General features: G+C 39.0%; 1 protein-coding gene across 1 annotated transcript in view; it reads right to left on the bottom strand.

Annotated features, from left to right (window-relative positions):
* NCEH1 (neutral cholesterol ester hydrolase 1) overlaps positions 1–14250 on the bottom strand; it is a 76495-nt gene that overhangs the window by 24951 nt on the left and 37294 nt on the right. Inside the window, exons 2-3 of the mRNA XM_037840561.1 lie at positions 7623–7851; positions 5667–5736 (exon numbers count right to left, since the gene is read on the bottom strand). Of these exons, the coding sequence (XP_037696489.1) occupies positions 5667–5736; positions 7623–7851 (299 nt within the window). The remainder of the gene's footprint in view (positions 1–5666; positions 5737–7622; positions 7852–14250) is intronic.

The raw sequence follows: 14250 nt of genomic DNA, 5'->3' as shown, positions 1-14250 counted from the left end.
ACATGAAATGGGAAGTAAGCAGGAACTGAAAAACTCTTGATTTTACAAAAGAGCAAGATGTAAATGTACTCCAGAACTCCTACGATCAAATGTTAATCTAGTTCACCTGCTTCCTGGTTCCCACATGTTATCACTCTGGAGGTTACCTACAAAGCCCCATCCTATAATTCTCCTCTCCTTCCTGCATCACCCTCATGTCACAGAACCCTATTCCCTTGTCTATGCTCTCCCACCCTTAGTAATGTCTTTGTCATAAACCCTTATAACCTGCTCAACATGACTTCTCACCCTCTGTACTGAACATCACCACATTGCTCCAACACTATACACCAATTAAAAGAAAAAAGGGAAATATTCTAGAGTTCTGTATGTCCAAATTTTATAATCCTCTATCAGGACAGGACCATGAAGAAAGCTCGTAAAGTATGTTATCTCAAAGGTCAAATAAAAAATAAATCCTTTTATCTCAGGTAGTCAAACTCCACAACTAAAAGCATCAAAAAGACTCAGGAATAAAAATCCCCTAAACCTAGCCTCTGAGCCCACCAGACCTACAGCAAATGGGAATATGGGAACTAAAAGCATCCATGTCCCTTCTTCTATGACAGATCTAGCACAGTGTAAAAGAAAATTGGAAAAATTTTCTGAAAACCCCTCCAAATTTATGAAGGAGTTCAAAATCTAGTCTTAACTTATGAGTTTACTTGGGGGAACATTCAAGTTATTATTTCCTCCTGTTTCACTCCTGAGAAAAAATGGAGGATCTGAAGAGTAGCCCAAAGACATGCAAATAAACTGCAAGAGAAACAGCCCACATGGTATAGGGCTGGGACTGAAACTGTCCCTATCACAGACCCTGTCTAGAACTATCAGAGGGGACAATAAAACCTGAAAGCAAAGAACCGTATAATTACTTGCCTAATAGAAGGTAAAAACAAGTCATGTTAAAAATGTACTTTATAGGACAGTCTCAGGACCTCAAACACCTATGAATGACCTTAGAAATACTGCGCATTCTGTCTTTAATAATTGGGACCAGACTGCAGAGGAGGAGAGAGCAAGAAGAGACTGGAATAAAGCAAGGCTCATAGCTTTAGCTATAAATAATAATTAGCCATCTCAAGGTCACTCAGGGGCAGAAGACACCAGGAACCTGTCATCAATACAGTGACACAGAGCACTGGAAAGGAGAGTGCTCCCAAGGATGAAAGGAGCCCTGAGAACAGAGAGCCTCCACAGCCCTGTCCATGGTGCAGGAAGCCAGAACACTGGGCCCAAGAGTGCATTGAGCCTCCAAGGGGGAAGGCCCTGTTGGCACCCCTGACCAGGACTAAAGGGGCCTGGGGCAAATGACTCCCTGGGTCTCACCAAAGAACATCGAGATTGTCAAGCTTTGGGTGTCTCTTGATGTGGCGAGTAAGACTGTCAATTTTTTTAAATTAATATGGGAGCCACCTATTCTGTCTTAACCTCTCACTCCCACCCTCTCTCCTCTAAAACCTGTTACAGTGGGAGTAGATAAAAATCTTAAGCTCAAGCCTTTACCCCACCTCTCCCTTGTCAAATTGGGAAAAACCTGTATTTTGCTTAATAATTGAAAGCTTAAAAACTTTACAAGCTAAAGAAAATGCTGCTAACAACACATTCTAGCTTAGCTCTCTCCTATCCTACTTCTCATTTCCTCTGTGTTCATTCTGGGACCTTTTTTCTTACAACTTCTAAACAGGTTTATTTGCAGAACTGTTCCAGCTGTGACAAACCAAGCTACTCCTCCAACAAAACACCCTTAACCAGCTACAACCCCGCAACAGGCCTTAGGGACAACTCTATGCCCCCCACCATCTGGAAGCAGATACAGAAGCACCAATCTGCATCCTTCAGCCTCCCTAGAAATATAAAAGAAAAAGCCTGGAATGTTAGGCTCAGACCCTGGACCCTCACCCTACCCCCACCCTTAGGAATTTTGCAATAGAGCCACTGCCCCTCACCCCACTCTAGGAACCCTGAAGCTCTGCAATAAGCCACTGCTCCTGCCCTAGGAACCCTGCAGGTCTGCAGGTCTGACCTTTAGGAATCCTGAACATTAAAATTTTAAACGTTCCCTCTACCAAGCCCCCACTTTCAAACTGGCCAATGGATACTTGCCAGCTACCCTTTTCCCAAAGTAGCCACTGAGAAAATGCATACCTAGACCTGCCAGCCTCTCTCCCCTTCCCTGGACAAAGAACTTCCCACCAACCATCCTTTATAAGCCTATTGTTGCCGTGGCTCAGGGCTGTCGCCATTTTCTTAGGCTTAGCCCACCCGTGCATGGCCAGACAATAAAACTCCTTTTGATCAAAAAAAAAAAAAAAAAAAAAAAAAAAAAAAACTAGAAGAAAGGAAAATTACAGATCACTATCTTTTATGAATATAGATGCAAAATCCTCAAGAAAATACTAGCAAACTGAATCTAACAGGACATTAAAAGAATTATACACCATGATAAATTGGGATTTATCCCTGGTACACAAGGTAGGTTCAGTATAAGAAAATCAATTAATGTTATGTACCACATTAACAGAATGAAGGGAAAAAACCACATGGTCATCTCAATTGATGCAGAAAAGGCATCTGACAAAATACAACAAACTTTTCTTAAGAAAAATACTTAGAATACTAGGAATAGAAGAAAACTTCCTTAATATGAAAAAAGGCATTTAAGAAAAGCCCACAGCTAACATCATACTTAATGATGAAAGGTTGAAAGTTATCCTTCTAAGATCAGGAACAAGACAAGGATGCCCACTGTCACCAATGTTGTTCAATATTGTATTTGAAATTCCTGACAGAGCAATCAGGCAAGAAAAAGAAATAGGCATCCAAAACTGGAAAAGAACAAGTAAAACTTTCACTGTTTGCAGAAGATATGAGCGTAATATACAGAATATCCTGAAAAATCCACAACCAAGGTCTTAGGGCTAATAAATGAATCCAGCGAAGTGGCAGAGTACAAGATCAACTCCCCCAAATCAGTGGTGTTTCTATACACAAGCAATGAACAATCAGAAGAAGAAATCAAGAAAAGAATTCCATTCACAATAGTAACTAAAAGAATCAAATATCTGGGAATAAATCTAACCAAGGATGTAAAGGATTCATACACAGAAAATGCAAAACATTGCTAAAAGAAATTAAAGAAGACCTCAATAAATGGAAGGATAGCCCATGTTCATGGTTTGGAAGACTAAATATTATTAATACGTCAATACTACCTGTGCTGGTTTGGATATATTATGTCCCCCAAAAGCCATATTCTTTAATGCAATCTTGTAAGGGCAGACATTCATCTTTTGATTGTTTCCATGGAGATGTGACTCAATCAACTGTGGGTGGGATCTTTGATTAAATTATTTCTGTGGAGATATGGACCCTGCCCATTCAGGGTGGGTCTTAATTAAATCACTGGAGTCCTATAAGAGCACACAGACAGAAGGAGCTCAGTGCTGCAGCTGAGAGACTTTTGGAGAGATGCTTGGGAACTGACTGCTTTGGAGATGCTACCCCAGAGTTTGCTCCAGAGAAGCAAAGAGAGACAAGCCCAGAGACATTTTGAAAAAAGCTATTCTAAAACCAGAATCCTGGAGCAGATGCTAGCCATGTGCCTTCCTAGCTAACAGAGGTTTTCCAGACACCATCGGCCATTCTTCAGTGATGGTATCTTGTTGATACCTTAACTGAACACTTTTATGGCTGTAGAACTGTAAATTTGTAGCCAAATAAACCCCCTTTATAAAAGCCAACCCATTTCTGGTATTTAGCATAATGGCAACATTAGCAAACTGGAACACTAACCAAAGCAATTGGTAGATTCAGTGTAATCCCAATCAAAATTCCAACAGCCTTCTTTGCAGAAATGGAAAAGACAGTCATCAAATTTATATGGAAGGATAAGGGGCCCCAAATAGCTAAAGCTATCTTGAAAAAGAATGAAGTTCGAGGACTCACACTTCATGATCTTAAAACTTAATACAAAGCCAAATAGCATGTTACCAGCACAAGAACAGATATACAGACCAATGGAATAGAAATGAGAGTGCAGAAATCAATCCTTACATTTGTGGATAACTGATTTTTGACAGGTTGGCAAAGACCATTCAATTGGGAAAGAACTGTCCCTTCAACAAAGGGTGATGGGAAAACTTAGTTTCCATTTGCAAAAAAGAAAACAGAAGGGACCCCTACCTCATACCATATACAAAAATCAACTCAAAATGGATCAAAGACCTTAATATAAGAGTTAGAACTATCAAACTCCTAGAATAAAACCTAGGAAAGCATCTTCAGGGCCTTGTGTTATGCAATGGTTTCTTAGACTTTACACTAAAAGCACAGGCAATGAAAGAAAAAACAGATAAATGGGACCTCACAAAAATTAAAAACTCTTGCCCCTCAAAGGACTTTATCATGAAGGGGAAACAACAGCCTACAAAATGGGAGAAAATATTTGTAAACCACTTACCTGATAAAGGATTAGTACCCAGAATATATAAAGAAATCCCTCAACTTAACAACAAAAAGACAAAGAGTCCAATCAAAAAATGGGCAAAAGACTTGAATAGACATCTCTCCAAAGAAGATGTACAAATGGCCAGAAAGCACATGAAAATATGCTCACCATCATCAGCCATCAGGGAAATGCAAATCAAAACTACAATGAGATACCATTTCACACCCATTAGAATGGCTGCTATGAAAAAATGGAAAATGTGGGAGAGGATGTGGAGAAATAGAACACACATTCACTGCCGGTAGCAAAGTAAAATGGTGCTGCTGCTGTGGAAAAGAGTTTGATGTTTCCTCAGAAAGCCAAGTATAGAACTACCATATGAGCCAGCAATTCCACTACTAGGTAAATACCCAAAAGAAATGAAAGCAGAGAGTATAACAGATATTTTCACACTGATGTTCATAGTGGCATTATTCACAATTGCCAAAAGATGGAAGTAATCCAAGTGTCCCTCAACTGATGAATGGATAAATAAAGGGACGTCTATACATACAATGGGATATTATTCATCTGTAAAAAGGAATGAAGTCCTGATACATGCGAGTATATTTGAACCTTGAAGACATCACATTGAGTGAAAAAATCCATATACAAAAGGACAAATATTGCCTGATCTCACCGACATTACCCAATTTAAAAAAGCAAACTCATAGATTCAGAATCTAGAATATAGATCACCAGGGGACAGAGTGGGCTTAGAAGCTATGAAGTTAAGGCTTTGAATATACAGGGATCCTGTTTGGAATGATGGAAATGTTTTGGTAATGGATGGTGGTGATGGTAGTATAACATTTTGAATATAACCAACAGCACTGAAATATATATCTGAATATGATTAAAAGGGGAACTGTTAGTCATATAATATGGTAACACAAAAAATTAAAAAAAAATCCATGAAACTATAATACACAGTGAACACTTGGTTAAACCAGGGGTTTAACTAATAGTACAGTTATAAAAATGTGCTATCATCAATTGTAACAAATGTTCCTCACTAACGCAAGGTGTTGGTGGTGGAGTGGTACATGGGAATCCCGTATTTTATGCATGACTTTTCTGTAAACCCACAATTTCTCTAATAAAGAAAATTTTCTATGACTTAGTATTAATTACTTACTCAATGGAGACAATGACAGCATTCAATTCCTCAGCCATTGCTGTACATAGTTCATCATAATATCTGATTTCTAAAAGAGACAAAGGAGAGATCATTATAAAGTAGGCCAACATAATACTGTCCATTCTTAAATTTTTCTAATTTGGGATTATTTTTGGACTTGGATTTAAGTTAACAATAAAAGCAAATAATAAAAAGCATATGTGAACTAATGTCTTCCTAAGAGTTACATGTACAAATGCAAAAATTAAATCTGGTTCTGATGTAAACAGAATTACCAGAAAAAAAACAAAACAAAACAGGAAATCCATATCAAATTATTTTTAATGTGCTTTAAATTAACTAAATATTTATTTAAAATAAGAGGTTATATGAAATGCACCAAATTAAATCTGATTTCATAGCTCTTCAAATATATGCCTTTCCAAAAAAAAAAAAAATCATAGTAAATAGTTTCCTTCCCTTAAAAATAAAATTTTGCTCTTTTAACACCTTTATATGCTGTAATTCAGGAAAGCCTAAATTTGAAAAAAAATGGTACTCTGTATAAACCAACACATTAACAAACAAGAATTTTAGGAAATCTTAGCATTTCTTAGAAAGAGGACCCCAATGGTCTACAATGACAGAACAATTTTAAAAGGTAAAAATGTAATCCCTGAGATGTTCCTTAATAAATTAAGAGCAGGATTGTGCCAACAGAAAGCCAGATATTTCCTTATTTATAGGCTTTCTAATGAAGTCTTAGAACTGGAAGTTTAATAATTATAGAACCACCTACATTCTTTCACCACCCCTAGCTTTCCTTCTTGCAAGAGTGATCAGTCAAAATTGTATGGAAAAGGCCAAGTTGACTTATGTAATTCTTGCCATTGCTTGTACCCACACTTCCTGTCCTCTGGTGTAAGTGTCCAATACTACAGACTCAATCTTTACTAGGGCAGAGACTCTGTCTAAGTTATTTTGTATCCCCATGCCCTAGCACATGATAGAATGATCAAGTTTGCCCAGACTAACTGGGGTTTTGCAAGCCCTATATTTCAGGAAACCCAGTAGTCCTGGGCAAACCTATGTATTCAATGAGCAACTGTTGAAAGCATGAACAAATCAGTGAATGAAAGAATAAATGATGCTTGCTCATGTTAAATATAGAATTAAATGAAATGGGATTACTAGAAAATATTTTACTTTTGCCATTTGAAATGACTTTGTTGCATTTAAAAAGAAGATCATAGGATGATAAAATGAGCAAAACTAACTGCCATTGCCTTTTAAATGTAGGAGATGCCACAAGCTCTGAGGCTGAAGATGAGGAAGTAGCTCCATGATAGTTACTTCCTCCTTGATAGGCTTTTTCCTGAGCTGCTCCACTTGGCTGTCCAGTATTTTGAATTTGTTCTGCTCATGAAAGTTATCAGATGCTAAAGAGAACATTTTTAAACTTTGAAAGATCACTTCCTGTTAAAGGCTACATATTTTTTATGTATTAATCTTTGGTTTCTTAAGCAACTAACATGCTGCTTAACATGTTCTATTAACATATTCTATTTCATAGAAAGATATCTTGAAAATAGAAGCTGGCATAATTCCCTTCAGTGGTTATAGACCGCCGAAACTTCAATTTGTTTTGATGCAGAAAGCTATTTATGAGTGCTGCAAAGCTGTATTAGGATTTAAGTCACAGGAAATATTTTCAAAACTGTCTGCCTGAATAAACAAACATACATCTTTACCTAGTGTAACCATATAATGTATCATCCAAATGAGGACCTTTCTGAAAGTGAAAAAGGGACACTATTAATAATTTTGTTGGGTCAACAGGGATAACTAAGTCTATTCAGGGAAACAGACACAAACGGTCCCCTCTCCTTAACCAGTATGAAAACCAAACTCAATCACAAATCTCCCCCAGGGCCAACCACAATCCCGAACCATCTGAAGGTGACCAGGACATACTTGCACTTGCCAAGGCCCAACCTCCTCCATGGATATAAACAACGCTGCGCTTCAGTGGCTCTTCTGGCTTTGGGAAACCTTCAAATACTCTGACTTCCACACTGTCAAAGTCAGTGTCTGTCACTTTCACCTGAGCAGATGACCATGCACTTTTCTTGCCAAAAGAAACGATGATAAAATTCAGTGCGAGCAGATGATGGCTCAGCCCCAGGTAATGTATCAGGTTACTCTGCAGAATGAGAGAGGGAATAAAGAGGAATAGCAATGTCAACTTTTTATATACCTTTTTGATGCAATTTTATTGAGATACATTCACATACTATACAATCATCCAAAGTGGACAATAAATTGTTCACAGTATCATCATATATTTGTGCATTCATCACCCCAATCAATTTTTGAACATTTTCATTACTCCAAAAAATAAAAAATAAGAATAAAAAGGAAAGTAAAAAAGAACACCCAAAACATCCTGTACTGGTCCTCCCCTGCACCCCCATTATTCATTTACTTTTTGTCTACATTTTTCTACTTATCTGTCCATACACTGGATACAGGGAGTATGAGCCACAAGGTTTTCATAATCACACTGTCACACTGTATAAGCTATATAGTTATACAATCATCTTCAAGAATCAAGGATACTGGGTTGCAATTCAAAGTTTCAGGTATTTCCTTCTAGCTATTCTAATGCACTAAAAATTAAAAAGGTATATCTATATAATGCATAAGAATAACCCCCAGAATGACCTGACTCCATTTGAAATCTCCTAGCCACTGAAACTTTGTTTCATTTCTCTTCCTCCCTTTGGTCCAGAGGATTTTCTCAATCCTATGATGTCAGGTCCAGGTTCATCCCTGGTAGTCATGTCCCACACTGCCAGGGAGATTTACACCCCCGGGAGTCATGTCCCACATAGCGGGGTAAGGCAGCAAGTCTACCTGCTGAGTTAGCTTAGAAAGAGAGGGCACATCTGAGCAACAAGTTCTCTGGGGGTGATTTTAGGCAAATCATAAGTAGGCTTAGCCTCTCCTTTGCAGTAACAAGCTTCATAAGGCAAGCCCCAAGATCGAGGGCTCGGCCTACTAAACTGGTAGTCCCCAATGCAAGAATATCAGGAATTCCCCAGGTGGGGAAGTGTAATATTTCCACATTTTTTTCCCAGTCCCTCAAGGGGGGCTTTGCAAATACATTTTTATTCTCTGCCCAAATTACACTGGGATGTAACAGGGCTTCACATTAAGCTGTACAACCAATCATATCTCACTCTCTATTTAAAATTCCATGTAATTGTGGTGTTTGAATGAACTGACCATACAAGTTAAAATACTTAGTGTGCTACAGAAAATACAGATTTTGCACCAGCTAAACATCTCTTCCTTTGGCCTCACCTAGAAGTAGAAGTTTTAAAACACAGTCAATATCATCCTCTACCCTTTAGTCTGATTTACCTTAGTCCTAACTAAGTCCATTTGTTCATATCTCTAACTGAAGTCTGATCTCTTTTTCAACTTCTTTAACATTTGCTATATGTGGTAATGCTGACATTCATAGCTGCCAAACGCTAGTCTGGCTAGGGTGTCACACAGATACTGAAAGTTCTAGGGGCTGACCATGGTATACACAAAAGCTCAGCATCTCAGAATTTTAAAATAACCGTTACAACTCATGAATAGCTGTGACTGCTCTAAGAGCTTATAAACTAGGAAAATTTACAATAAGACTTCCCCTGATAGCCTATGCTCTCAGATTCAATTCTCAGAGTTTGTATATTATACTTAGTCCATATTAGCGAGGCATTATAACATTTGTCTTTTTGTTTCTGGCTTATTTCATATCAATATGCTGTCCTCAAGGTCCAGTCACCTGGTTGCCCACATCACAACTTCATTTCCTCTTGCCACCACTCAGTATTCCATTGTATGTATACACCACAGTTCTCCATTCCATTTATCAGTCAATGTTCCCTTAGGCCACCTCCATCCATTGAAAATTGTGAATTCTGCCACCATAAACACCAGTGTGCATGTGTCCACTCATGTTCCTGCTCTCAGTTCTTCTAGGTATATACCCAATAACAGGGTTGCAGGACCATATGGTAACCTCATACTTAACTTCCTGTGGAACCACCACACTGCCCTCCAGCTGGGCTGTGCCATTCTACTTTCCCACTGTGCCAGTTCGATGTATTATATCCCCCAAAATGCCATTATCTTTGATGCAATCTTGTGTGGGCAGACATATTAGTGTTGATTAGATTTAGGAATCCTTTGGGTGTTTCCATGGAGATGTGATTCAATCAACCGTGGACAAGACCTTTGGCTGGATTATTTCCATGGAGGTGTTGCCCCACCCATTCAGGTTGGGTCTGAATTAAATTACTGGAGCACTATATAAGCTCAGAGAGAAGGAGCAAGCTTGTTACAGCCAAAAGGGGCACTTTGAAGAATGCACAGAAGCTGAGAGAGTATCTGCAGATGAGACAGTTTGAAGATGGCCATTGAAAGCAGGCTCTTGCTCTGGAGAAGCTAAGAGGGGACAAATGCCCTAAGAGCTACTGAGAGTGACATTTTTGAGGAACTGCAGCTTAGAGAGGAACGTCCTGGGAGGAAGCCATTTTGAAAGCAGAACTCCAGAGCAGGCGCCAGCCATGTGCCTTCCCAGCTAACAGAGGTTTTCCAGACACCACTGGCCATCCTCCAGTGAAGGCACCCAATTGTTGATGCATTACCTTGGACACTTTATGGCCTTAAGACTGTAACTGTGTAACCAAATAAACCCCCTTTATAAAAGCCAATCCATTTCTGGTGTTTTGCATTCTGGCAGCATTAACAAACTAGAACAGATTTTGGTACCAGGAGTGGGGTGCTGCTGAATTTGCAAACACCAAACATGTTGGAGCAGCTTTTTAAATGGATAAGGGGAAGACTCTGGAAGAATTGTGAGGGGCTTGATAGAAAAGGCCTAGACTGCTCTGAAGAGACTGTTGGTAGAAATATGGACTCTAAAGCTACTTTTGATGAGGTCTTGAGCAGAAATGATGAATGTATTTTTGCAAACTGGAAGGAAGGCGATCCTTGTTTTAAAGTGGCAGAAAATTGGCAAAATTGAGTCCTGGTGTTGGATGGAAGGCAGAATTTGAAGGCAACAACCTGGAATATTTAGCAGATGAGATCTCCAAGAAAAATATAGAAGAAGTAGCCTAGCATTTACTTGTAGCTTATATAAAATGAAAGTGGACAGAGATAAACTTAGAACTGAACTCTTGGGTACAAAGAAACCAGAAACTGATCGTTTGGAAAATTCTGGGCTTCCAGGGGGCAGAACCCCAGAAGCTACAGCTCAACATGAGGATTTAACCAAACATGGAACCTGACTGCCATTCCAGTACAAGCCAAAATTGAAGATGGAGTTATCCAGAAAGGATATGTGGAAAGTCCTATTGTCTGACTGCTTTGATCCCTGTGTGTGCTTCATGCAAAGCCAACAGAATTTTTGTGAGATCTTTATAGATGGAGCTGCTGCTGGTCTGGACTGGAGGAGACAAAGGAACAAACTGAAGGAAAAATTTCTTCAAAGAGAACCATGGAGGTTGAGGTCTGGAGTCAAGAGGTCTCAAGCTGGGAGAGTGGAGTGGCCCACATGCATGGAAAAGATGAGTTTGCCCCAGAGGTCGAGGGTGGGCCTTCCACCCCAATATTCAGGAAAGGTGTTGCCACCCTAGGCCCCAAAGAGGGCGGAGCACATTCCCAGGGAATTGGGGAGAGCCTGGCCACCACCCCACTATTCTGAAGGGGTTGAGCATGTGCCCGGGAGATGGAAGAGAATCCAGGTGCTGCCCTGATGTTTGAGGAGGGTGGGGCCAAGAAGGTGGTCTCCCCAGTGTATGGATATGTTGGAGCACTCACCCCAGCATTTGGAGAGGAAAGGAGTTCTGCAAAGGCCGTTAGGAAGGGTTAGACTTCCGCTCTCTCAAGCCCCAAGGATGCAACATCATTCTGTAAATGACTCTCAGACTTCAAAATCTAATGGAGTTTGCCCTGCAGGCTTTAGGAATTGTTTTGGTCCCTTAAACCCTGTTTTCCTTTCAGTTTCTCCTTATGGCAATGGGAATGTTTATCCTATGAATGTCCCTCTTTTGTATATTGGAAGTACACAACTTGTTCTAAGCTCACAGATTCACAGCTAAAAGAGAATTATGCCTTAAGACCGACCAGGCCTATAATTGATTTTGATGGGATCTTGTACTTACCTATTGTTACTGAAATGACTTACGTTTCCATGATATTGTTGTGGGATGAATGTATTTTGTATATGGAAAGATAATGTCATTTTGGGGTCCAGGGGGTGGAATGTACCAGTTTGATGTATTATGTCCCCCAAAATGCCATTATCTTTGAGTACATCCCTCTCTTCACATTTTCTCCAGCATTTGTATCCTCTTTTTATTTTTTAAATAGTTTTAATCACACACTGTACAATCCATCCTTAGTAAACTGTCAATGATTCCCGGTATAATCACATAGTTATGCATTCACCACCACAATCTCTCTGAAGACATTTCCATTTCCTTCACAGAGAAAGAAGAGAAGAAAAAAAATGAATAAAAAAATAAAAGATTGAAGAAAAAACAAAAATACAATACAATACAATAAAAGTTCAGACAACAACAACACCAAGACTCTGATACCACTCCCTTACATCCCCCTTGTATTAGTTAGGGTTCTCTAGGGAAACAGAACCAACAGGAGGTATCCGTAAATATAAGATTTTATAAAAGTGTCTATGCAATTGTGGGGATGCACAATTCCATATTCAGTAGGGCAAGATGCATGACTCCAAATTCCATAGGGCAGGATACACAAGTCCAAATTCCATAGGGCAAGCAGTGAACTGGCAACGCCGATAAAGGTGTTCAGTAAACTCCTCAGGAGACACTGGCTAGCCAAAGAAGAAGATGAAGGTTCTCTCTTCTCCCTTAAAAGTCTTCAACTGATTGGAGTAAATCCAGCTGACTGAATTCTCTCATTGTGGAAGACATGCCCATTGTTGATGTAATCAGTCACAGATGCAGTCAACTGACTGATGAGTTAATAAACCAGCCTTCTGGTTTATTAACCAGCTGCAAATGTCCTTGCAGTAATGAGTAGGCCATTTGCTTGACCACACACCTGGGCATCATCACCTAACCAAGTTGAAACATGAACCTAACCATCACACCCATCTTATAGACATTTAGCTTCGGTATATTGCCTTTGATACAACTAATGGAAGCATATTACAATGTTACCGTTAACTATCAACTCTAGTGTGCATTGAATGTATTTTTCCCCTTAAACCATCCAATTTTCAACACCTTGCAAAGTTGACTTCATTGGTTCTCCTTCATGTAAAAACACTCTTATGTTTGTACATTTAATCATCATCATTGACACCCTAGGTTTTATTAAGTTATACAATCACAGTCTTTAGCTTCTATCTTTCCTTCTGGTGTCATACAGGCCCCTAGCCTTCCTCTTTCAACCATATTCATACTCACATTCAGAGTACTTAAAATATTGTGCTACCATCACCCAGTATTGTGCTATCCATTTCTGGACCTATGATAATCAATCATGAACATTCTGTACTCCTTCATCATCAAATGCCTCTTCTCTACCCTCTTTCTATCCCCTATAATCTGTGTTCTCAAGTTTAACTCTCAAAGTTCACTCATTAATGTTAGTTCATATTAGTGAGACCAAACAGTATTTGTCCTTTTGTTTCTGGCTAATTTCACTCAATGTAATTTCTAATGCCCACCATTTTGTCTTTTGGATTTTATATGCCACATCTAATTCTATTTTTATTTTTTCTCTCTCTTTTTCTCTACTGATGGTCTTCATTTCTATACCATTCTCCAAAACTCTCTCTTCTGTCTTCCTATCGCCTGTAGTGCTGCCTTAGTATTTCTTGTAGGCAGGTCTTTGTTCACAACTCTGTTAGTGTCTGTCTGTAAATATTTTAACTCCCCCACATTTTTGAAGGACAGTTTTTCTGGATATAGAATTCTTGGTTGGCAGTTTTTCTCTTTCAGTATCTTAAGTATATCATAGCACTGCCTTCTTGCCTCCATGTTTCTACTGAGAAATCCATACATAGTCTTACCAAACTTCTCTTCTATGTAATGGGTTGCTTTTCTCCTGCTGCTTTCAGAATTCTCTCTTTGCTTGACATTTGATAATCTGATTGTTAAGTGTCTTGGATAGGTCTATTCAGATCTATTATATTTAGGGTATGGCTGCACTTCTTAAATCTGTAATTTTATGTCATTCATAGGAATTGGGAAGTTTTCAGTGAATTATTTCCTGTATTATTTTTCTGCCCCTTTTCCTTTCTCTTCACCTTCTGGGACACCCATGGCACATATATCTGTGTGCTTCATGTTGTGATTCAATTCCCTGAGACCCTGCTCATATTTTTCCATTTTTTTCCCCTCTCTGTTCATTTGTGTGTAGGAGTTCAGATGTATTGTCTTCTAGTGCATGGATCCATTCTTCTGCCACTTCAAATCTGCTGTTGTAATATCCATTGTGTTTTTCATTTCTTCTATTGCACCTTTCTTTCCCATAAGTTCTTGCAATTGTT

Source organism: Choloepus didactylus, chromosome 1 (genome assembly GCF_015220235.1).
Source record: "Choloepus didactylus isolate mChoDid1 chromosome 1, mChoDid1.pri, whole genome shotgun sequence".
NCBI classification, from domain to species: domain Eukaryota; kingdom Metazoa; phylum Chordata; class Mammalia; order Pilosa; family Megalonychidae; genus Choloepus; species Choloepus didactylus.
Note: the sequence above shows the minus strand (reverse complement) of the source record. Positions and strands in the feature narration are given on the sequence as shown.